The 24,209-nt window shown below is 41.4% G+C and overlaps 1 protein-coding gene across 2 annotated transcripts in view; it reads left to right on the top strand.

Annotated features, from left to right (window-relative positions):
* Window positions 1–23,849, top strand: part of serinc5 (serine incorporator 5) — a 48,215-nt gene extending 24,366 nt beyond the window's left edge. The window contains exons 3-12 of one of the 2 annotated variants that reach the window (XM_084054029.1): window positions 8,810–8,988; window positions 9,872–9,954; window positions 11,126–11,219; window positions 13,534–13,745; window positions 15,160–15,252; window positions 15,733–15,859; window positions 16,209–16,278; window positions 16,946–16,982; window positions 19,385–19,532; window positions 20,508–23,849. In XM_084054029.1, the coding sequence (XP_083910155.1) occupies window positions 8,810–8,988; window positions 9,872–9,954; window positions 11,126–11,219; window positions 13,534–13,745; window positions 15,160–15,252; window positions 15,733–15,859; window positions 16,209–16,278; window positions 16,946–16,982; window positions 19,385–19,532; window positions 20,508–20,652 (1,188 nt within the window). In that variant the 3' untranslated portion in view covers window positions 20,653–23,849. Of the gene's footprint in view, window positions 1–8,809; window positions 8,989–9,871; window positions 9,955–11,125; window positions 11,220–13,533; window positions 13,746–15,159; window positions 15,253–15,732; window positions 15,860–16,208; window positions 16,279–16,945; window positions 16,983–19,381; window positions 19,533–20,507 lie in introns of both variants that reach the window. The other variant, XM_084054028.1, reaches the window with a different exon arrangement.
* Window positions 23,850–24,209: the final 360 nt, after the last annotated feature.

Genomic DNA, 24,209 nt, shown 5'->3' with positions numbered 1-24,209 from the left:
TTTTTTTTGTTTGCAGTTTGGGTATTTTCACATGGCCAATGTATATATTTTTTGTAAATGAATTCCCTGCTTCGTTCCCTACAAGAGTGCCGCACAAAAGTAGCAAAAATAGCGAAAGATTGGTTTTAAAATATTGAATCATGGAAAAGTATTAACAAAGAGCTTGTGACTAAATAATAACTACTTTTGATCCGTTGGGAGGTTCATTTTTTTCCTTCCATTTCCTGAAAAGTTCCAATTTTGGACATACACGGTTTACTCCTGACGGTGATGTCACACATGTGGAAAATCACTGAAGAAGTCAAAGGCAGCTGATTTGCAAGATGCTAATCAGTTGCAAATGACAACCTAACCCAGTGGTTCTCAATGTTTTTCCTGTCAAGAACCCCCAAATAGGCTCTATGCACAGCAGCCATATTTGGAATGAATTGGGCCCCTTCCTTACTTCCTTCGCAGGTGTTACCAATGATAGTACCGGTAATTAAGGCCCTGTTCCATTTAGTGGTTGTCTTATTTTCAAGGACCCCCATAACTCTGAGAGTGTACACTCTCAGAGTTACACACCCACCATAAGGGGCCATTTGGGAACCAAAATGGAGTGTTTCTAGTGAGCCAACATGCACAATATCAGCACCCTGACCAGAATGGAACAGAGCCTTCATTAGTATCATTGGTAACACCTGTGAAGGAAGTAAGAAGAGGCCCAATTTCTTTCCAATATGGCTGCTGTGCATAGACCCTATTGATATGTATTTGCCTGCCAGTGAGCTATGAGCTATGAGCTTGTATATCTGCTATTTTTTAATACGGATAAAATGATTGTGACGATATATTAACTGCCAGGGACCCCCAGAAGAGAAGATTTATGTTAAAAACTTAAATTCAAAATGCTCCAAACGTTTTCGATATTTTTCAAAAAAATGTTCAAAAATAGCACATTTGAATAGCCAACATATAAATGGATCAAAGTGGTTAAAATGATTGCCATGCTATGTTAACTACTTCTTGCTGGGGACCCCCTGGAACCTTAGAACCAATGACCTAAACCCACATCTTTGCTGTCGGGCAGAAACCTTGTTTCTCCAACTTTTGCCAGTTTTTTCATAAAGGAATGCCCTACTTTGTATAAGCGTGTCACGCTAAAGTAGCGGAAATAACTGATCTACAAGCTCATAAGGTGTGGCATCGCGATGTGAGAACACAGGTTCTTTTTCTGTTACGTTTCCTGAAAAGTAACGGTTTTGAAGATACAAGGTTTCTCCCCGTCAGAGGCGATATGTATGTGTGTGTGTGTGTGTGTATGGGAGGTCTCAGTGAGGCAGTGGTTTAGCACAGCAGACTGGCTGCTTGGCCCTTCCCTGGTTGTAATTGTATGTTTCATGTAGAAATATAAGTTTAGAATCTAGATTAGTAGTCTTGGCTACTCGGCGTGTGTGTGTGTGTGTGTGTCGGAGTTATTATAGTTAACTAAAACTAGTGAAATAACTAAAACTAAAATTAAAACCAAAAAGTTTAACTCTAAAGCAAATAAAAACTAAACTAAAACTAAGCCTTTTCAAAAACTAAACTAAATTATCAAAAAAACTTTAAAAAAAAAGCTCTTAAATAAAAACTAAGGCAAAACTATAATAACCTTGGCATGTACAGTATGTGTGCGTGTGTGTGTGAGTGCCCTATTTGGAATGCTAATGGCCACAAAGTGATTTTTATTCACTTATTGATTTAAATTGCTGGCCAGTTACCAATGTCTCTCAGATGGGAGTACAAACCAAGCCCCCATGCAGGACTGGGAGGGCTTTTTAAAGTGCTAGTTTCCAAGTGGCCGACTCTGGTACTGCAAGTTTAATCCAGTTTGACCTCAACAGTTCATGGCTCGAGGTCATTTGTGGCAGAGACGGATAAAGACATTATTACACGGCTTGGTTGAATGCTTGATTCTGATTGGTCAATCACTGAATTCATTTGTCTGTTATTTTTTGATAAAGACCGCTTAACTCTCTGGTGGCAAGCTAGAATATTTCAGTGGGTGGTGTAAAGTAACTAAGTACATTTACTCAAGTATTGTGCTTACAAGTATTGTGCTTACAAGCTTAAAAGTACAATTTTTAGGTATTTTTTACTTCACTTGAGTATTTACAATTTCCAGTACTCCACTACATCTCAGAGGCAAATATTGTACTTCTACTCCCACTACAATTATTTGAAAACTTTGGTTACTAGTTACTTCGTAGATTTGGACTATTATTACAAAACATACATTAACCACTTGAAAATGGCCTTTGAAAATAGCAGATCTACAAGCTCACAATGCGCACGCATTGTCGATTTTGCTATTGCCATTGTCGATTTGCCGATTTGCTATTTTCAAAGGATTTTGTATACATTTGAAAACTTGTGAAACAGGACATTCTGCATGATGAGTACTTTCCACTTTTGGTACTTCAAGTCCATTTTGATACCAATACCTTTGTACTTTTACTCAAGTCAATTTTGAATTCTGGACTTTGACTTGTAACAGAGTATTTCCACATTGCAGTATTGATACTTTTACTTTAAAAAAAATGAGAGTGCTTTTTCCACCACTGGAAGATTTATCTAGACCCCTTTGTCCTCTTCCTTCGTCATCGTCACATGATGCATTCATCCTGTCGAAGTTTGTTTAGCATTGGACGGCACAGACACAGGAAGGAGAAAACACACACACACACACACACACACACACACACACACACACACACACACACACACACACACACACACACACACACACACACACACACACACACACACACACAGGATGTCTGCCAAACTAATGGTTACAGGCTGCTGTCAGACTCAACAAGACAGGATGTGTTGAGCCAGTGTCCGACATGGTGTGTTTGTGGAGGTCTGACCTTTTTATACTTTGGGCTATTCAAAAAATAGCAGATCTACAAGCTCATAGCGTGGCACCGAGTGCCGCGCCATGAGCTTGTAGATCTACTATTTTTTGAAAAATCTATAAAATGTGTGCAAACCTTTTTGAATATAAATATTTTTTTAAAGCGAACATTTGTAACTCAAATCTTTGCTTCTGGAGGGATCCCTGGAACAAAATATTTTGAGATGAGGGTCCGTGGTCAAAGACATAGCATTTTGGGGGACCATGACATGAAAAAGTTTGAAAACCAAATGTTCTAGAGGGTCCAGAGTAAAATTAGTTAATATAGCATCAAAGTCAATTTTGCTTTAAAGGAACACTTTACCCATTAAGCCTTGAATTCATGAAGATGTTTTTGTGGCATTCCTGACCCAATAATTCAATAACTGAGGACTCTGCTGTGGTTTGAGACCAAAATTAAACTATATAAAACAATAATATGAACTCCAAAACAACTCCCACACAGTGTAATCACTGATGATGAGCCTACTGATGATTCAGGTTCAAAAACAATGTTTTAAATATGGTTTTGCTCTTGTTCAGATTGGATTATTGGCTCAGGAATGTGACAAAAAACTCCATGTATTCAAGGCTTCATGGGGTGAGGAATTGAGTATTCCTTTAACCTTATTTTATGCTTCGGCTATTCAAAAATCGCACATCTACAAGCTCACAACGAAATTGTTAAATCATTTTGGAACATTTTTAACAGTGATATTCTCTTAATGGGGGTCCCTAGTCCCTTCAGATTGGGAGAAGGGGTCCGCGGCCAAAACACATCAATTTGGGGGGGTCCTTGACATGAAAATGTTTGGAAAACACTGCGGTAGTGGGATAGAGATGTCATTAGGGTGTGTGTGTGTGTTGGGGAAACAGGCTGCTAGCGAGGCCCTTTGTCTCATGTAGGAGCAGATTAGCATGTCCATGGTGTCAGCCGGTAAATCTACACACTCCTGCACACAATGACTGCTCTCTTAGCTGCCTGGGACGTCCCACTGTGCTCTGTGTGTGTGTGTATATTACTATGCAGTACTTGTCAGGACCAAATGTCCCCACAAGTATGGTAGAATATGAGAAATAAACATTGTGAGGACCATTCTCCTGGTCCTCCAAGACAAATGGTTGTTTTATGGCTGAAAAGGTATTTTTAGAGACAAATGTACTATTAGAAGAAGATTCAGGTCTGGGATTAGAGCATTTAGATGTTAGTTTTAGGGGTTAGGGTTCGATTTATGCATGATTTATACTTTCGCTTCGCACTGGTGTCGTGCACCGGCAAATAGCTGATCTACAAGCTCACAGTGCGACACGTTGTGAGCTTGTAGATCGGCAATTTTTCGGCTTGAGGTACGGTTAAAAAAGGCTATTTTCACAACTTTTGTGCAACGCTCAAGTACTATGAAGTAGGGCATTAATATATGAAAAAACTTTAAAAGAAATATGGAGATACAGTACAAGGTTTCTGCCCGACAGCAATAATGTGTGTTTGCGAGCGCAAGGGTTTTAGTGGTGTCTATGTGAGGGACTGTGTGTGTGTGTGTGTGTGTGTGTGAGTGAGAGAGACTATCAGTGGCCATTTTGTTTCCGGATTGAACTTTTGGGAGTTTTCTCTAAGAAGGAGATGCACAGTGGGGCTCCTGCTCTCTCCACCGGTCAGTGTGTGTACAGTATGGTGTGTGTGTGTGTGTGTGTGTGTGTGTGTGTGTGTGTGTGGACCCTCTGTGTGGTAGCTCACAGCCATCGCCATAGTAACCGTTGAATAGCCTGTGTCTTTGTACTACAGTGCATGATGGAGTACCTGTTGTACTATTGTTAGCATGGTAGAAACGTCTGGGTGCTCCCAGTTTTTTTGGGGGGTCCGATCCCGCTCACCAGTTGTTTGCCCTCATGATCAGCTGATACCAATTTTAAATGTGTGTATAATGCACAGTATATTATATACATAATGCAACTTTATGGAACTGGGACTTGGCATCACTGTCACTAACTTGTAAAGATCGTGCAATCGTGGAATGAGCACTACAGCTAAACTTGTGGGTAGTGTCGTGGAATTCTGGATCAATCAGCAATCGATGAGTATATTCTAGGTCAGGGGTGATGCAACTTTGATGATGAGAGGGCCACTATATTTCCACACTCACTCCAGAGGGCCACATTGCATATACTGTTGGGCCAATCTATGTCGCACAAATGTAGCAAAAATAGCAGATCTACAAGCTCAAAACGCGTCGCAGCGTGACGCGTTTTGAGCTTGTAGATCTGCTATTTTTGAATTGGAATCCAGATTTTTTTTTCTTGCTATTTTTTATTTGGAATCCTGAAAAGTCTAATTTTTATTTAATTTCAAATGCATTTAGTTATACTTATGTTAACTTTATGAACTTAAATACAAATATATTAGACATAAAAAAGACAATAGAATTTTAATACTAGTCATTAAGCTACTAATATAGACTGAAATAATTAAAGCGGGTCATGTTTGCATGTTTGGAATTGTAACAGCTGAAATCAATAATGTATCAGTAATCCAATATTAACCTGCGGGCCGCATTAACCTGCGGGCCGCCAGTTGCCCATGTATGTTCTAGGTGGTGGTGGTTATGCTTTATGTACATGATATCATGGTCAGAAGTACATTAACACTCATGTCAGTGGTACCGTAGTTCTGCCTCGAGCACAGGGCAGAGATCATAGTTATACTGTAGCTGCCTGAAGGACAAACTGAACCATGACAAGATAGGCTGTACCAAAACAATAGCTATTAGGCCTAGTGAAGAGATCTAGGCTCTTGCAAGCTGTCAACTATCATAATGTATTGTAGAAGTATTATACGTGAAATATAAAGGTTAGATTTAAGCAGCCACATAATTTTTTCCTCAGTAGTGTCCCCCCAAAATCCCCCAATATGTTTCTGTTGGTATTCGCTCCCATTGTGAGCGACCTGCCAGCACGCACCTGCTGTCACCTGAACATGGGTCCTGCAACTTTAACAGAGATCTGTGGTACCGAATCTCTGGAAGAAAGCCTATGGTTCCTCGGTGAAGCAAGGATCTTCTTGGGTTGTTGTCTTCACCAGTCTCACAGAACTTGGTGTTTGGAAATGGGCTGACCAGGGCTGACACCAAATAATGCTGCCACTCTGCGTAACCGAACACCAGCTTCCACTTGCCCGCATTTTTTGGGGGTGCGTTGTAAAGGTGACCATCAATAATATGAATTACAATACCAATTGTTTTATTGAAGGGGAGAAATAATCTACCAAAGGAGTATTATGTCTGATTGACTCAATAACAGTCAGTTAGGGTTACTGTGGTACTGCTCAATATCAGCTATTATATAGGAAGCCGCTCAATTTGGAGGAGGCGCTGTTTCCTTTACCCATGATTGTTGTCTGCTGTGTTTGGCAAGTATGCCAACATTATTGTATGTAACAATGTTCTGCCTTATATATTCACTTCGTAACTGTCTGTTTTCCTATTATCTGACTGTACTGGCAGTGTTTGTCCTTTGTACAAGGCTTTCTTGTACTTCTGTTTATGTGGACATAGATAAATATTTCGTGTGTGTGTGTGTGTGTGTGCGTGCACGTGCGTCTTTGATTAGCAACAGTCTTTCCTTTCAAGTCATGCGTAAAATGATATTATTGTTGCGCCATCAACTGCCTGCCGTAATTAATAAGGTTACAACCGCCCCACTAACCTCTTCTTTGTGATTGTTGTCGTCTCTGTTGTGCTCTGGCTCTGGCAGTAGGGCTGCCAGACCGAATGTTGAGGCCTTGTTTCCAAAATGTATCCATTACAATTTGAAGTGAATGGATGTCTAATGAAGGACTTCCCTGCTTCAATCAAATTGAATTGAATTTGATTCAAAGGGCCTTTATTGGCATGAGAAAACCTACGTTTACATTGCCAAAGCTTCTCCTAGACAGCTCCATGTATGCTCGGGCCGACGGAGGTTGCTAACGTTGGTTAAATAACATTCTTTCACAGAGGTTATTAACACACAACAGGGTAGGCAAATGGAACTAATTATATTTTATTGACAGCACTGGGAAAACAACCTCTGTCCAGTAAACGTAAGGCATAGTGTACTAGTGTGTATATATACTGTAAGCCTTAAGTGGTTTAAAGCCTCTTCTTTCTTTATGGAGTAGCTGTATGCATTTTTACTGCACATCTTTATGAGCCCGTCAGTGTGTCAGTCAGTCACCCGGGGCGTCTGTCTGTCTGTCTATGTGTCTGTCTGTCAGTCACCCACCCGGGGAATCTGTCTGTCTGTCTATCTGTCTGTCTGTTTCACTAGTCTCTCTAAACTCTTTCCCTCTGTCTCTTGCACTCTCTTATACTCTTAGTCTCTCCCTCTCTGTGTATCTGTGTCATTCTCTGTCTGTCTCTGTCCATGCTAACTGTGTGTACTCTTGACCGGTTGAATGGAGGTATTTAATGTATTCATGCTTGCTGTCGTACACGGAGAGGCCTCCTAACAGGCCTCGGAGAAGGAGGGATGAAAAGAGGAGTGTGTTTTCCCTTTCTGCAGCTCTACACGCGTGACGTGCCGACTGAACACCATGACAAACACATGACTGCACTCAGCACAACACATGTGTGTTTATGCGGGACTGTGTGCATGCGCGCGCACGTGTGTGTGTGTGTGTGTGTGTGTGCTCCTTCTAGCACTGGGGGTGTATTTCGCGTCCCCCAGAAAAACCTGTTATTCCCTCCCCCCCCCCCCCCCCCCCAATCTTTTTTTTGTTGTTGTATTGAATCATTTTTGAATAATAATATCAATTATATTAAACTTTCACTAATAATAATGCTTGGATGTATATTTAAGCACAAAACGTATACATAAAATGACTCCCACTCCCCCACCCATTCTATCCAGCTCCTGAGTGGTACATCTCAGGTCCTTCTGCAGATGTTCTGCCATCTGTAATCTGGCTACTGTCCTCTTCTTTGTGATGTCGTTGGCTATTCAAAAATAGCAAATGTACAAGCTCACAGCGTGTCACCAAGTGATGCGCTGCGAGCTTGTACATCTGCTATTTTGGAGGGAAAAAAAAACGTGAAAATCTTGGTGGTCCTTGAAATGTAAAGGTTTGTTTGTTCTTTGTGTTGTGGATTCTTCTGTCAAGCAACAGTCTGTTCTTAATCCATTAAGACCGGGAACGCATCTGTGTGTCATTTTTAGATTCCTTTGGCTATTCAAAAATAGCAGATCTACAAGCACATAGCGTGGCACCGAGTGCAGCGCTATGAGCTTGTGGATCTGCTATTTTTGAAAAAACTTGAAAACTTGTGCAAGTCTTTAAATATGTTTTTTAAAGCGATTTCTTTAACTAAAATCTTTTGTTTCTGGGGATTCTACAAATGTCTTTTAAATCCTATGTTTAAAAAGAAAAAAATGTATGTTGCTATATATCAGTGGTTCTTAAACTTTTCCATGTCAAGGACCTCCCAAAATGTTATGTATTTGGCCGCGGACCCGCCATCTGAGTTCCAGGGACCCCCAGAAGCAAAGATTTGAGTTAAAAATGTATATAAATAGATTTGAACACATTTTCACGGTTTCTAATAAAAAAAGATGGCAGATCTACAAGCTCATAGCTCGGCGAGTGCCGCGCTATGAGCTTTGTATATCTGCTATTTTTGAAAAAATGACAGATGCGTTCCCCATGCGTTTACCCATTAAGACCTGGAACGCATCTGTGTCACTTTAGATTTCTTTGGCTATTCAAAAATCTTGACTTTTTTTTTTTTTTTTTTAACTGTTAGGATTTAGAAGAAGAAAAAAAAGAATCGCCTCAGGTCTTAATGGGTTAAAACGTGCTATACAAATAAGGTGTTATTATTATGATTTATTCTAAATGTTATTATTGTGTGTTGTCAGATCCCCTACTACAGTAAGGTGTGTGAGCAGCTGCAGGCGGGGGAGAACTGCAGGGAGCTGGTGGGCTACTCCGCCGTCTACAAGCTGTGCTTCGGCATGGCCTGCTTCTTCTTCCTCTTCTTCCTCCTCACCCTGGGCCTCAAGAACAGCCGAGGATGCAGAGCCGCCGTCCACAACGGGTACGTTCTGCCTCTGTTCAGAATCATTTACATGAAACGTCCGATCGTAGTTAATTTGAGAAAACGACTTCACCCATTTTCAACCTATCTTCATATAATTGGTCCTCACTAATGTTCATATGACCTTCCAAGCTTATAGAAACTGCAGGCTTTCTATTGCTGGAAAATTACCCTGCTTAAAGGAAGGTTAAGTGATATTTTTTGGTAATTTTATTTGTTTTGTTAAAAAGGTTAAAGTACTATATTCTGATAGTTTTTTTGTGTGGAAAAAAAGTCAAACACATGGAGGCCTTATGTATGCATGCAGTTTAAAGACAGGACTAGGTTAATTACTTGATGTCTGTGGCTCTCAAAGTGGGGTCCGAAGACCCCACCCCCCCAGGGGTTTCCGGGGGTCCCCTGAAAAATATTTCCCAAAACAATGGAATCTACGAGCTTGTAGACCTGCTATGTTTGAAAATGGTTGGAAATGTTGCGAAAAAGAAGTTTGAATCTTTGACTTTTAGATATTTGTTATTATAATTATAATTATTATTTGAACACTCTTGCCTTGAATTATTAATCTAACAACAAAAATATTATCTTATAGGGGACCCTGACACAAAAGAGGTCTATTGCAGTGGTTCTCAAACATTTCCATGTCAAGGACCCAAATTCACATGTATTGGAGGGGTCCTTCTGAAAATATTTTGTGCCATGGACCCCCATGAGAGCAGACTTGTGTCGTTTTTAAAATGTGAGCTCCTCTCAAAGTTCCCCCAAAAACCACACTGTCTCTTTAAGACTCATTCAAGTTGTTGTTGTTGTTTGTTGGCTGCCACAGCCGTGTCAATTAATTTAATTAGTTAGTTAATTGAGTATTTACTTCCTGTTGCGTTTCCAGTTTCTGGCTGCTGAAGTTCATTGCTCTGGGGGCATGCTGCGCTGGAGGCTTCTTCCTCCCCAACCAGGAGACCTTTCTGGAAGGTAATGCTAGGATTTTATCACCACAATTATTATTGTATGCCGTCTCCATCGGGTGGAAACCTCATATGTCCAAAACTATTACTTTTCAGGATTCAAATTCAAAAGCAACAAAAGTAGCAGATCTACAAGCTCGAAACGCGTCGCTTCGCGCCGCGTTTCGAGCTTGTAGATCTGCTACGTTTGATGCTTTTGTGTGACGCTGTAGTATGATCAAGTAGGGCATTAACTCTCTCAGTGCCACACAACGAGATATGCCGAGTTTTTTTCTGAATGCCCTCAGTGCCAAGAACGAAAAATCCTGAGTTAATCTTTTTTTTTTGCGGGGGGGGGGGGGGGGGGGGGGATGTTCAGAACCCAATATATCATTATCTGAAGATTTGCAGCTCCATCCACTCCTTGTTTAACTTATAACTGAAAAAGGCTGTATCTCGCTAAGCACTTTTTTTTTTACTTTGAAAATTACTGGCACAGTATGAACATATTTTTTTATTTCATTGGCATTGAGAGAGTTAATTTACGAAAAAACACAAAAAGTTAGAATGTGGAGATAAGAGGTTTCTGCCCGACAGCAAAGAAGTAAACAGTAAATGAATGCCCTTCTTTGTTGTACAAGCAATGCACAAAAATGGCAAAAATAGCTGATCTCGATCGGCTATTTTCGTCATGGGTTTATGAAACACCATTTTACGATTACGGCATGTTTGCATTCACGTAACACTCTCCGTTACAGCTCAGAATGACGCAGTTTTCTGTTTTCTCTCCCAAGCTTGACATATAAAACAAAAGCTCCTTTCCTGAAACAAAGTTTTTTTCATAATCATCTTACTCAATAAATCAACACAAATACAAGACCCTTTACTAACAAATACCTCTCTTATATATTTAGGGCAATAAAACCAAAAGTAAATAAACACATTTTCACCAAGTTCAGAAAACAAACAGAATCTCTCTTCCTTTGGAGTGGCATTAAATTATTATTCGATGAATCGAAAAACAAATCAATATAATAATCGCTACGAAAATAATCGATATTTGCAGCACTTTTTCATAAAGTGACGTGTATTTGTAATGATGTGACACGCTTTCAATAAACAGGTATATGTCTTGGTGTGTGTGTGTGTACCACTGATGTCTCCGTCTCTCTGCGTGTCCTTCTGTCCTCCGTCCACAGTGTGGCGCTACGTTGGAGCCGCCGGCGGCTTTATTTTCCTGCTCATCCAGCTCCTGTTACTGGTGGAGTTCGCTCACCGGTGGAACACTAACTGGTGAGAGAAACATCTCCTCTTATGCTCCTATATGACAAGCCCCCGTTCTCATTCGAACACTGGAAAATGTCTGGGGAATCAGGTCAGGACATTGTCCGGTGTTGGCCTTTCACAGCATGCAGCATGCAACGGGAGAATGTCCATTTTCAGATACGTTCACAAATGAAGGTAAATAGCCCGTTTGATAAGGTGAGGGGCGTGTCTGGGTTGTAGACGCGCACCCATAAGCTACTCCCACTTGTTTTCGAACGCTTATGAGCCGTTTCATGGAAGTTCGATCTGTGAATATTTCCAAATCAAACCCTAATAAAAAGCAGAATGAAACTGCATTTGAGTTAACTACCGTATCTCTCTCTAAAATACCTCGGGGAGGAGGGGAGGCTCCACTCGTCAACAATAGAAGCGTCATCAACATCGTCCACTCGCTGAATGTAAATTCACCGGACTATCGCTGCATCCATTCACCTAACCTTGGTCCCAGCCTCACTCATCTGCGAAAAGAAGAGCCTGGTCACGACCTAAAGCGGCGAGTGTCTAGGAAGTCCTAAGTCGACAGGATTTCCGTTTCCCCCGGAAATGATATTTTTTGACCAATCCCAACACTCGTTTCATGTAACATGAGAATGTTAACAGATTTGTAAAGCATCAACGTCATTTCCTTGGGCGGTACTTCCGCCAAATTCAATCATTTCCGGTTGTCAACTTCCTAGACAACCAACATCCCAGACAACCAACATCCCAGGTCTTGCCCAGCCAACCATTCACCCATTGAGCCATTTTGGGCTAAATAGGACATTACCAGGACTTAATTCAAGGGTCCCGCCTGCATAAAGTCTGTTGCATATCCGATCCTTCTGAGACGGAATGTTGCGTTCATACAGACAAGCCCCTCTGTTTAAAGTCTGGAAAACGTCCATACTACAGTGCATGTTTGAAAGAGCTAAGGACTGCGTTTACATGGAGCCTGATATTCCACTAATAATCAGAATAAAAAACGCCTCATCATGTAAACACCTCAATTGGAAGAGAACGTTCCGAGCCGCTCTGATCAGAAGGAGCGTTCATTCTGGTTGAGAGGGCTGGTTTAAACCTTTTATTCACCAGATCAACAGGAACATATCAGCATATAAACACTTAATCAGATTATTTCTATCTGGTTGGTTTTTACTTCTGTGCATCTTTGCATGTTTGTTAATATGGCCAATGGTTCCCAAACCGGGGACAGGGACCCCCAGGGGGGGGGGGGGGGGGTCCTGATATGGTCGGGGTATAAAATGCTTCATAATGATAATGCTTAGGGTAAACTGACCTGTGTTTTCATGAGGTAATGTTTGGCTAGGAGATAGATACACTGTAATAAGCCCACTTTGTACTTGAGGCCAAGGGCCCAACAGAAGGGGGAGGTTTGAGCTCTCATTTACTCCTCTCTGATGATTGATGTGTTTTTTAGATAACTTGGGTCAACCTAATCCTGATGCACAATTTATTGCATTGGGGCAATTAGACAAACTGTTATGCCTTAAGCTGAGTCTTGGGACTGTCTTGGGGCATTCTGTGTCTTCTGCTCTTCTCGTAGGCCGTAGTGATCGATAGTACCAGAATTTGTCACCTCAGACTGCCATCCATCTTGAAACAATTTGTTTTCTTGGACTATATATATAAATTATATCTCTCCACAAATCAGGCAGGACCGATTTGTATATTCTGATACTTTGAGGCATGTAAACGAGGATTACCGTTTAATTTGCATCCGTGTGAACGGTTAAGTCAGAATGATTTCAATCTGATTGAGGAAATATACATTTTTAAAGCCTGACACTGAATCAAGGTTATTATAGTTTTGAATCCTTCATTGTATTTATTGAATTGCATGTTTTACTTTTGTTTGCAATTTTGATTTAGTTTTGATGTTTTGGAGAGGAGATGGTGGTGTTTTGAGTGGAGGTCAGCTTGGCAGCAGTGAACATCCACATGCATTTGGTTTTATTTGTGTGTGTGTGTGTGTGTGTGTGTGTGTGTGTGTGTGTGTGTGTGTGTGTGTGTGTGTGTGTGTGTGTGTGTGTGTGTGTGTGTGTGTGTGTGTGTGTGTGTGTGTGTGTGTGTGTGTGTGTGTGTGTGTGTGTGTGTGTGTGTGTGTGTGTGTGTGTGTGTGTGTGTGTGTGCGTGCGTGCGTGTGCGCGCGCGCTCACTGGGGACAGTGTGATAACTTTTATAGGCTTGTCTTCCTGTGCTGTAAGCTTCTGCTTGTGTTTATTGCATTTCAAATGAACTAAACTCGACTAAAAAAACTCTCTCTCTCTGTTTCTGTGTGCAGGAGTTCAGGAGTGAAGTACAACAGGCTGTGGTACGGAGCGCTGGCCCTGGTGACGTTGCTGCTGTACACGGCGGCCGTGGGAGCCGTGGTGTTCCTGGCCGTGTTCTACACCCACCCGGAGGCCTGCTTCCTCAACAAGGCCTTCCTGGGCATCAACGCCAGCCTCTGTCTGGTCGTGTCGCTGCTCGCCATCGCACCGTTCATCCAGAAACGTAAGGAGAGACTTGCGCGCAAGCAAGTCACGCATACACGCACTGTTCACACACACACACACGTTTTTTTTTGTAGTGATTTGGAGTGATTAGGGCGGCTGTGGCTCAGGAGGTAGAGCAGGTCGTCCAATGATCCGTGGCCTGGGTCAGCGGTTGGAATCTCGGCTCCTCCTGTCCACATGTCGAAGTGTCCTTGGGCAGCTTACCACCATTGGAGTGTGAATGTGGGAAAAGTGGGGACTCCGGCATCGACTGTTCGCCGCTCCACCTCCCAATATCCCCCCGCCTGTATGAATGAATGAACCATTGTAAAGCGCTTTGAGCACTTGGTAAAGCGCTATAAAAATGCAATTCATTATTATTATTATTGTAAAACTCCTCAAAAAAAAGTTGAGAAACTTGAGCTCGGTTGATTATTTTCCCCCTTCAATAATGCCAATAGGCTCTATGCACAGCAGCCATATTGGAAATAAATTGGGCCTCTTCTTACTTCCTTCACAGGTGTTGCCAATGATATAATGAAGGCTTTTACGGTGGTTCTCAAACTTTTAATTTCAAGGACCCTTACGGGTCCATTTGGTTCCATTTGTACACTCTCAGAGTTACACACCTTTTAAAATGCACAATATCAGCACCCTGACTCTGTTTGACCAGAATGGAACAGAGCCTTCATTAGTATCATTGGTAACACCTGTGAAGGAAGTAAGAAGAGGCCCAATTTCTCTCCAAAATGGCTGCTGTGCATAGAGCCTATTGGTATTGTATTTTATGTCGTTGTTATCGTTGATTAGTCACCTTTACATCGAGGTATTGTCAGTGTTTCAGTTTCAGTAGACTTCTCCTTCTGAGCTCAATCTTTGCTGCTGTGTTTGCACACTGCTGTACTTCACTCAGCAGATATGGGAGGTCTTTTTTTGTCAACAACAACACACTGATAAACCAATGAAATAATACGTAGGCCCTTATGATTTCCTCTATGCAGAAAACACAGAAAAAAAAGAAGTGCATGGAATTTACAGATGGGGGAGGGATTATAATACAAAGAAATTCTGTCACGCTTCAATATCGACAAGCCTTATATGTTTACAGTGTATAAGTTGTTTATTTATTTTTTTCTGTTGTATAAAGCGACTTTGAGTATCAAGAAAAGCTATATATAAATTGGATGTATTATTATTATTATTATACGTTTTCGTCGTTCAACAAAAAAGTTTAATCTACGAGCTCTGTGCATTGTGAGCTTATAGATCTGCTATTTTCACCATTTTTGGTGCTTACACATCTTCCTCAGTAACCTCATGTATTGGTGTGTGTGTGTGTGTGTGTGTGTGTGTGTGTGTGTGTGTGTGTGTGTGTGTGTGTGTGTGTGTGTGTGTGTGTGTGTGTGTGTGTGTGTGTGTGTGTGCACGTGCAGTGCAGCCCACCTCCGGTCTGTTGCAGCCAGGAGTGATCAGTTGTTACGTGATGTACTTGACCTTCTCTGCCTTCTCCAGTAAACCCAAGGAAGGTTAGTTCTACAGCCTGTTGTTTACATTGTGCACATTATCCGTATTACCTGCTCTATTACAGTGGTTCTCAACCTTCTCAGGCCGCGACCCCCCCCCCCCCCCCCCCCCCCCATTTCAAATCATATTTTCACTTGGGGCCCCCCCCATCCTGACAAGCATTGTAGCAGTTGAGGCATTGCATCTTGTTTGACTCGGTTCCACAGATAAATATTGTGAGAATAGACGATCTACAAACGCACAACGCCTTGCAACTGTGAGCTTGTAGATCGGCATTTTTTTTCTAAATTAAATTAAATTTGACAATTTGGCCAATGTTTGATCAGTTTTTATAGTATAGTTTGTTGAATACTTAAATTGTCACTTTACTGTCATCTACTGTCAACAAAAAAGTTATGTAGGGACCCGACTCACAGGTTGAGAACCACTGCTCTGTTATACCGATAAATAACTCATAGCGTTGCTTGTGTGTATGTGTTCAGTGATTAACGTCGCAGGGACCAACATGACCGTGTGTTCCTTCCCGATAAACGCCGGCTCGGACAGCGACAAGAACATTGTGGTCGGCTTCGGAACCGCTATCATGTTCTGCTGTATCCTCTACTCCTGGTGAGAGACACACACACACACACACACACACTGACTGTATGTTCAATATTTTTTTTGTTGAAAATGTTCTGCTCTCTTGTCACATAGAAACACCACCAGACATTCCTCCGATTGGCTGCCACTTGAAAGAAAAAAGCGAAAGACTGCATGTGATTGGTTGTGATTTGACTGCTCTGTGTGTGTGTGTGTGTGTGTGTGTGTGTGTGTGTGTGTGTGTGTGTCTCCATGTGTTTTCTATCAGATTGTTTTCTCTCCAGTTATCTGAAGCTACAAATGAATGCAAAAAATGTACTGACAGATCTCTCTCTCTCTCTCTCTCTCTCTCTCTCTCTCTCTCTGTTCCCTCCAGTTTGACCAACACCACAAGGAGAATTTCAGCAGCTCTGAGGGTGCATAGGAACAGTGAACCAGAGACAGAGGTACACACACACACACACACACACACACACACACACACACACACACACTCAGATACAGACTGTACATTCAGTTGTTGTACAGTACATTAAGTAAATAATAGCTAGGTACGCACACACACACACAAATCCGTGCAGGACTGCAACTACAGATCCTATAATAACCTGTAGCAAAAAAAATAATAAACAGCTTCACCCTCCTAGGGTCTTCGTTTTGTTTTGTCCTCTCCAAGGTCTTTGGATGACTTCCAATTTTTCAAACGATTTGACAAAGAAACCACAAAACGTTAAATTACATAGACGGGAGGGTTCTGCCCGACAACAGCGATATGCCAATGTGCAATTTCACATTGATTGGCCCTCACACTGAGGAGGAAAAATGGACTAAGGACAGACACAGTTTTCTTCCTTTGATTATAACATTTGGTTGGATGCATTAGGAAAAAAAACCTGTGTGCATGTGTTTGTTTATTTACTTGACATGGACATCATAATCACATTGGACGAACCAGATGCATTGTTTTAAGTGTATATAGCACGAGTGCTACTTTTCAACACCTGGCCAGTGGCCACAGGAGGCTTTTCTAAAATAGAACGACACTAATCTAGATCAGACCCAATACTGATTTAGTTTATAAAATGCTGATTGTTGATGTGTGTCTCCCCACAGAGAGCTCGCTGCTGCTTCTGCTTCGGCAATGACACAGGTGAGACCCTTGACCCCTACGTTAACCCCTCCCCCATACAGCTGTGTGAGGATCAAATGCGCTGAAATATGACCCGTTAAGCACACCACACATTCAGAGAAAAAGGGGAAAGGGAGGGGATATAACCTTGTGAACGCCCCCAGACGTCTCGTTCAGAAAGCCTGTCCGGAACAGCATTTTTCCCCCGACGACAATAATGGTAATGGTTCCACTGGTGCACTTAGATGATGACAATGGCATGGATTCAAGTTCTCAGTCGCCTTGACTGATTTCAGTCTGGAAGCATGTTGTGTACCGAAAATAGACGATCTACGAGCTCTCAAAGCGTCTCACTCTGCGACGCATTGAGAGCTTTAAGTTAAGCAATTTTCGGTTATTATTTTAAGATTAGAGCATTTGAGGTGGTCAAACTAGCAATATGTTCTGACGCATCTATCGTAAAACCCCAATGGTCTCGGATATTTTTCATAAAAGCAAAGGTTAAAGCCTCAATCTTGTAGGAGCAATATTACTAAAACATCATATTTTACATATTGTGTTAAATGTTTAGGAAACGGCGTTAGTGTGGGGGGCTCCTTTTACACCGTTTCACAAATAGGCTCTATTCACAGCAGTCATATTATGAAGACATTCACAGGTGTTACCAATGATACTAATGAAGGCTCTGTTCCATTTAGGCTAGCACAGTGGTTTCCACGACCCCCATAACTCTGAGAGTGTACAAATGGAACCAAATAGACCCTTACGGGTCCATTTGGTTCCATTTGTACACTCTCAGAGTTACACACCTGTAAGGGGCCATTTGGAAGCCCATGAGGGTCCCTGGACCCCAACTGTAGACCCACTGGTGTAGCAGAGTGTTTCCAGTGAGCCAACATGCACAATATCAGCACCCTGACTCTGTTTGACCAGAATGGAACAGAGCCTTCATTAGTATCATTGGTAACACCTGTGAATATCTTCATAATATGGCTGCTGTCAATAGAGCCTATTTGCACATTAGGACTTGGCTGTACAAAGTTTTTCAGTCGTGAGATTTTATTTTGTGTTAATCCATGCAATGGACAGAGACTAGTCTATCTGAACACACACACACATTCTATAAGAAGCATTCGCTACACAGTGAGTGAATATGGAATATAAATATGGAATCGTTTTTTTTTTCTTCACTTCACTGCTGTTCTACCCAGAGAGCAGAGAAAGCATTGGTCAGCAAACACACATGATGTCACTGTTGTCACTGTTGCTAGGAAGATGACAGCCAACCAGGTTAACACACAGCACACTGGCAGATGGGAATGCTCACACTGACCCCTGGTGGAGGAATATCACACTGCAGTCTTCTAGTACTCTATTTTCCAAAAGAATCTTGAAAACATTGTTTAAAAAATATTAACGCCACAAATGTGTACAGTGGGTCCCTGGCAAAAAAAAACACTTTTCACATGGGGGTCCGTGGATAAGAAAGAAACATTAATTTGCCATGAACAAGTTTGAGAACCACTGCTGTACTGTACTGGACAGAACAGTTATTTGATGTACTGTGTGTTACGGATGAAGAGGAGAAAATGGGATCACTACTGTACAGTACACCAGTGGTTCCCAAACCTGGGGGTCAGGACCGGAGGTCCCCAAATTATTTTTGGGAGGTTCCCAGATGATTCCACATTGTTTTCTCACTCAACAGTAAACACACCAACATACAGTATAAGTGTATACAGGGTATCTGCACATTTGTAAAGTGACAATTTAATGACTTTTAAGACCTTTTCAATACCAAATGGTCAAATATTACGTAAGAAAGAGGAAAATAGCCGATCTACAAGCTCTCGTAGTTCGGCTATTTTCACAATATTTATCTGTGGAACCGAGTCAAACTAAATGTAATGCCTACAATAGGCTCTATGCAAAGCAGCCATATTATTACTTCCTTCACAGGTGTTACCAATGATACTAATGAAGGCTCTGTTCCATTTAGTCTAGCACAGTGGCTTCCACGACCCCCATAACTCTGAGAGTGTACAAATGGAAGCAAATGGACCCTTACGGGTCCATTTGGTTCCATTTGTACACTCTCAGAGTTACACACCTGTAAGGGGCCATTTGGAAGCCCATGAGGGTCCTTGGACCCCAACTGTAGACCCACTGATGTAACAGTGTTTCCAGTGAGCCAACATGCACAATATCAGCACCCTGACTCTGTTTGACCATGAATGGAACAGAGCCTTCATTAGTATCATTGGTAACACCTGTGAATGTCTTCATAATATGGCTGCTGTGAATAGAGCCTATTCCAAGTGCTTGTCAGGGTGGGGGGTGGGTTCCCAGTTCTAAATGTGATTATTTTGGGGGGGTCACGGCCTGCTCTACAGTACAGTAATGTGATGGCATGTGTTCCGTAGATGACTACGACGAGGAGAAGACGGAGGGCACGGGGCAGAACGTCACGTACGACGAGAGAGAAGCCACCGTCTACAGCTACGCCTACTTCCACTTTGTCTTCTTCCTGGGCTCCCTCTACGTCATGATGACCGTCACCAACTGGTTCCAGTGAGTTACACCGGTCAAATACACGCAGTGCCTCATTTAGACACAGTGCAATACCTACTGCATTATACTATTTAAACACCCAACGTATTTCTATGGTAAAGACACGCTGGAGAGCTCCGCTTCCCAGCGCTCTCGACGTCCAGTGTGTTTTTGGCTGAACGGCCTGGGCGCTTCAAGCTGAAAAAATTATTGTAACTTTTGGAGAGGATTTGGAACCGTTTACGGGAACCGGTTTGATCACACTGTCAGAGCTGGTATGTGGACTTCACGTCTGCTATACAAGTACAATACCAGTGGTTCCCAAAACGTTTTTATTTCAAGGACCACCATAACTCTGAGAGTGTATGAATGGAACCAAATGGACCTGTAAATGGGTCCATTTGGTTCCATTTATACGCTCTCAGAGTTACAGACCTCCAAGGGTCCATTTGGTTCCATTTATACACTCTCAGAGTTACATACCTCCAAGGGTCCATTTGGTTCCATGTATACACTCTCAGAGTTACAGATCTGTAAGGGTCCATTTGGTTCCATTTATACACTCTAAGAGTTACATACCTCTAAGGGTCCATTTGGTTCCATTAGTACACTCTCAGAGTTACAGACCTGTACGGGTCCATTTGGTTCCATTAGTACACTCTCAGAGTTACAGACCTGCACGGGTCCATTTGGTTCCATTAGTACACTCTCAGAGTTACAGAGCTGTATGGGTCCATTTGGTTCCATTAGAACAGAGTTACAGAGCTGTATGGGTCCATTTGGTTCCATTAGAACAGAGTTACAGACCTGTAAGGGTCCATTTGGAACCCCCTATAGGAAGGAACCGTTAAGGAATCGGGCCGTTAAAGAGGGAATCGTTAAGGAACCGGAATCATTAAAATCCTAAAGCATCCCGACCCTAATGTTGAATCGTTACAAGGAAGTGTTTTTTATTTCTTAATGCAAAAAATAATTTTGTTGGGTTCCTGTGTGTAGCTACGACACCCACAAGATCGAGAACCTTCTGGAAGGGAGCTGGTCGGTGTTCTGGATCAAGATGGTGTCGTGCTGGGTGTGCCTGTTCGTCTACATGATGACGCTCGTCGCTCCCGTCATCTTCCCCAGGCGCTTCGAGGCCTAAGACACACACACACACACACACACACACAAAACACCACTAGTGTCGGGTGAGTGTAGTGAGTTAAGGATGCGGTGGCTCTATGGGTGCCAACAGGCTGAGCCAAGGGACCATCACTGCCACCCTCATCTCTCTCCACACGTTTACCTGTTGTTGAATTTTGCTTTTATTTGATATGCCAAGTGTTTGTTCTATGTTTGCTTCTTGTTTAGAGGAGTATTTCACCCCCAAAAATGTTTCTTTCCTTTCATTTCCTCACTCCATGAAGCCGTTGTTTTGTCGCATTCCTGTAGAGAAAGAGAAAGCAAAACTACATTTTAAAAAATTAAGTAGTTTATAACTAATGTCCAACACTTGGAATACACGGTGAGAGTTGTTTTGGAGCTGTTTTGAGGGTTGATTTTTGATATAGTTTGCTGTTCATAGTTTTGCTGTGAAACTTGGACCCTTATTTTCTTCAATTCATCAAATATTCATTTTTGAATTCAAGGGTTCATGGGGTGAAATAATTGATAGAAGAAAGGTATTTTTGAGGGGTGAATTGCTCTTTTAAAGATGTTAATCTATTCGATGCCTTGAAGGCATGCAGTGTCATTTGTTTTTTACTACCATTGTCTGTTTTGGAGTGAAGTTACATCACAACGCAGGTTTAGAATTGAACAGAGGAATCCTGGGAGTTCTGTACATCTGCTATTTTTGAAAATGTTAGAAAAATCTTGAAAGTGTTTTTTAACAAAAATCTTCTCTTCTGGAGGTCCCTGGCACAAAACATTTTCAGATGGGGGGCCGCGGGCAAATACATTTCTATTTGGGGGTCCTTGGCACTAAAAGGTTTGAGAACCACTGATTTAGAAGGCATTTGTAGAATCGGCCTCAGGTCTTAGTTAATGGGTTAATCTGGATTAGCTGTGGAAACCTGTGATCTCTCCGAGAATTCTAACCATGCTTGTGCTTGCGTACATGTTTTACATACTGTCTGTATGTTTTGTCTTTTCTATGTTCTTGGTCATGGTTGCCAACCTGGCCCTTCTCCCTAGAAGGTTCCAGTGCATCTCTGTTCTGTTCAAAGTCAAACCAGAGGGTTGGGGACAAATTCATTTCAGTTAAGAAGATGGCACAAAAATATCGTATTTATTTAAGTTTGTAATATTTTTCAATCATTGAATCAAAAAATGTCTTTATGAAAGACAAGAAGCTTAAATTGGAGGCTGTATTTGTCTCCAACCCCTTGGTGACAAAGCTCATCTCTCAGGCTCACATATCGGCTAGATGTGTCATTGCTCGTTACGTTGCCACTTTTTGTAGAAGTTTTCTATGCAACTGAACAAGCCGTTTTTTTAATCTATATTTTGTTCAACGTGAATCACCCAGTTAGAAGGATGTGTTTATATCTAAAAGCCTAATTTATACTCCATAGTGCAATGGTGTCGATGTGCCCACAGAACTGATCTTCAAGCTAACAGTAAACAGTGCATCACATAGTCAACACGTCGCATTCAGTAGCTCTTTAAGCTAACAATGCATTGCATTCAGTAGCTCTTTACACTAACAATTCATCATCGCATAGCTCTTCAAACTAACAACTCAGAAGCTATTCAAGCTGCCATGTCGCATTCAGTAGCTAAAAAAAGCGTGTCACACATGGCTCTTCAGTTAGCGCGTCGCTTTAACTGTTCAAGGTAACGACGCCTCCCCATACATTAGCTCGATGCGGTTAGCTTGAAGATCGCTTCTTGATGTCAGGTGACACTATCGTGTGATACCGGTAGAACATAAATTACAAAGCTTTACTGTTCCTGTTACTGTTAGGGAACAGTACGAATTTGCTTCAGCCGTGGTCGTCCAGGGCCGGGTTCTACGAAGACCCTTACTGCCTCACCGGGCAGCCATGTTAAGCCTGTTGGCAGGGTATCGCCCAGTTAACCACTTATGCCCTACTGTATATATAGCGCAAATAGACTATCTACAAGCTCACAGCGTGTCAGCTTGTACAGTAGATTTGTTGGGAAAATTTTGAATTTCCTTTTGAAAATGTTTTTGAGTTTTCGCCTATGACATGCCCAAAATAAGGAGGTCAGGTTGAAGAGATTCACACCTGCACACAGCAGCAGCTTAGACGAGCGGTCTAAATGTAAGCAGACACAGTTCTGAGCTTTGTTACATATTAGTGAAGAGAATGTCATGTAGCATTAGAGTGTATTGGTTATTCAACACTGGATGTTGACTTTAAAAAAAACTGACAAATAAGATAATTTACAGATTCCTTTAAAGATATTTCCTGATTTGTTACTCAAGTTTTTATTTTATGTTGTACATAAATACAACACAGTATATTGTCAACTCTACGTGCTTTCCATTACGTTTTTCAGAACTCAAACAATAAACCGGTAATATGTTTTTGTTTTGTCTTAATTGAACTTTATAAAACATTTTATAATAACTTATGTGTACATTTGGGCTGTATTTATGTGGTTTGTTAAAAGTATGCTTCTGTCAAAACCACTTATACAGTAGCTCCTGTTTTTTATATTATTCTTGTTTTGATTATTAGTAGAAGTAAAAAGGTGCTCTTGATTGTAAGCTACTGTGTGACGTGTAACTTTAAACGTATGAAAGGGTTGTGGAAAAGATTTTTGTAGCCAACATTTCTGTAAATGTACCACGGGAAGATACATTTTGGAGTTTTTCCCCAATTCTTGAGTATAACGGGGAACTTACATTTAGTTGGGGGGAACAAGAAATGTTTGCATGCATATCTAATGACAAAACGTTTATATTTGTCTATTATGACAAGCTAAATAACTCTAAAATACATAATAAATGTCTCTCCCCCCCCTGTTAATTACCATATAGTCCTGTTAATTCACAATATGAATTACTTGGTTGGAAATTCTCCATATTATGGAAAGTTTCCTTTTGACAAAACAAAAAGGTTATATTTATATCTATTGTGACATGGTAAATGACAACAAAAAAACTGTATTCCTGTTAATGACCATAGTCCTGCTATTCACATGGAAAGTGTCCAACTATGAAGATTCTTGGAGTTTTCCAACCCTAGAAAGGAGGCACAGTGAAGGATATTTACTGCCATGTCATATTTGATCACTTTATGGAAGGAGTGTGTATGTGTGCGCGTGACTGTTGTCTGTCTTAAACGCAACAGGTTGATTCTTTCAATAAAACAACTGTTTCAACAATCCTGTGGTGTTTTCCTTTTATAGTGTGAAGTACCATATTTATGTATGTATGTCCGAAAGCGTTACTTTCCAGGAAATGGAAAAAAACTGTCGGGTGGAAACCTCACATGTCCAAAACTGTTACTTTTCAGGATTCAAATTCAAAACTTCGCGCCACGTTTCGAGCTTGTGGACCTGCTACTTTTGATGCTTTTGTGTGACGCTGTAGTATGATCAAGTAGGATGTTAATTTACGAAAAAACTAAAAGTTAGAATATGGGCTGAGATAAGAGGTTTCTGCCCGACAGCAACGGTTTAGTCTCAGGCTCTTGTTAATACTGGTCACTGTTCATTAACCCATTAAGGCCTGAGTCCGATTCT

Source organism: Gymnoscopelus microlampas (assembly GCF_963454915.1).
Source record: "Gymnoscopelus microlampas genome assembly, chromosome: 4".
In the NCBI taxonomy this organism is placed as follows: Eukaryota; Metazoa; Chordata; class Actinopteri; order Myctophiformes; family Myctophidae; genus Gymnoscopelus; species Gymnoscopelus microlampas.
The sequence above is the reverse complement of the archived record's forward strand: the minus strand, read 5'-3'. Positions and strand labels throughout refer to the sequence as shown.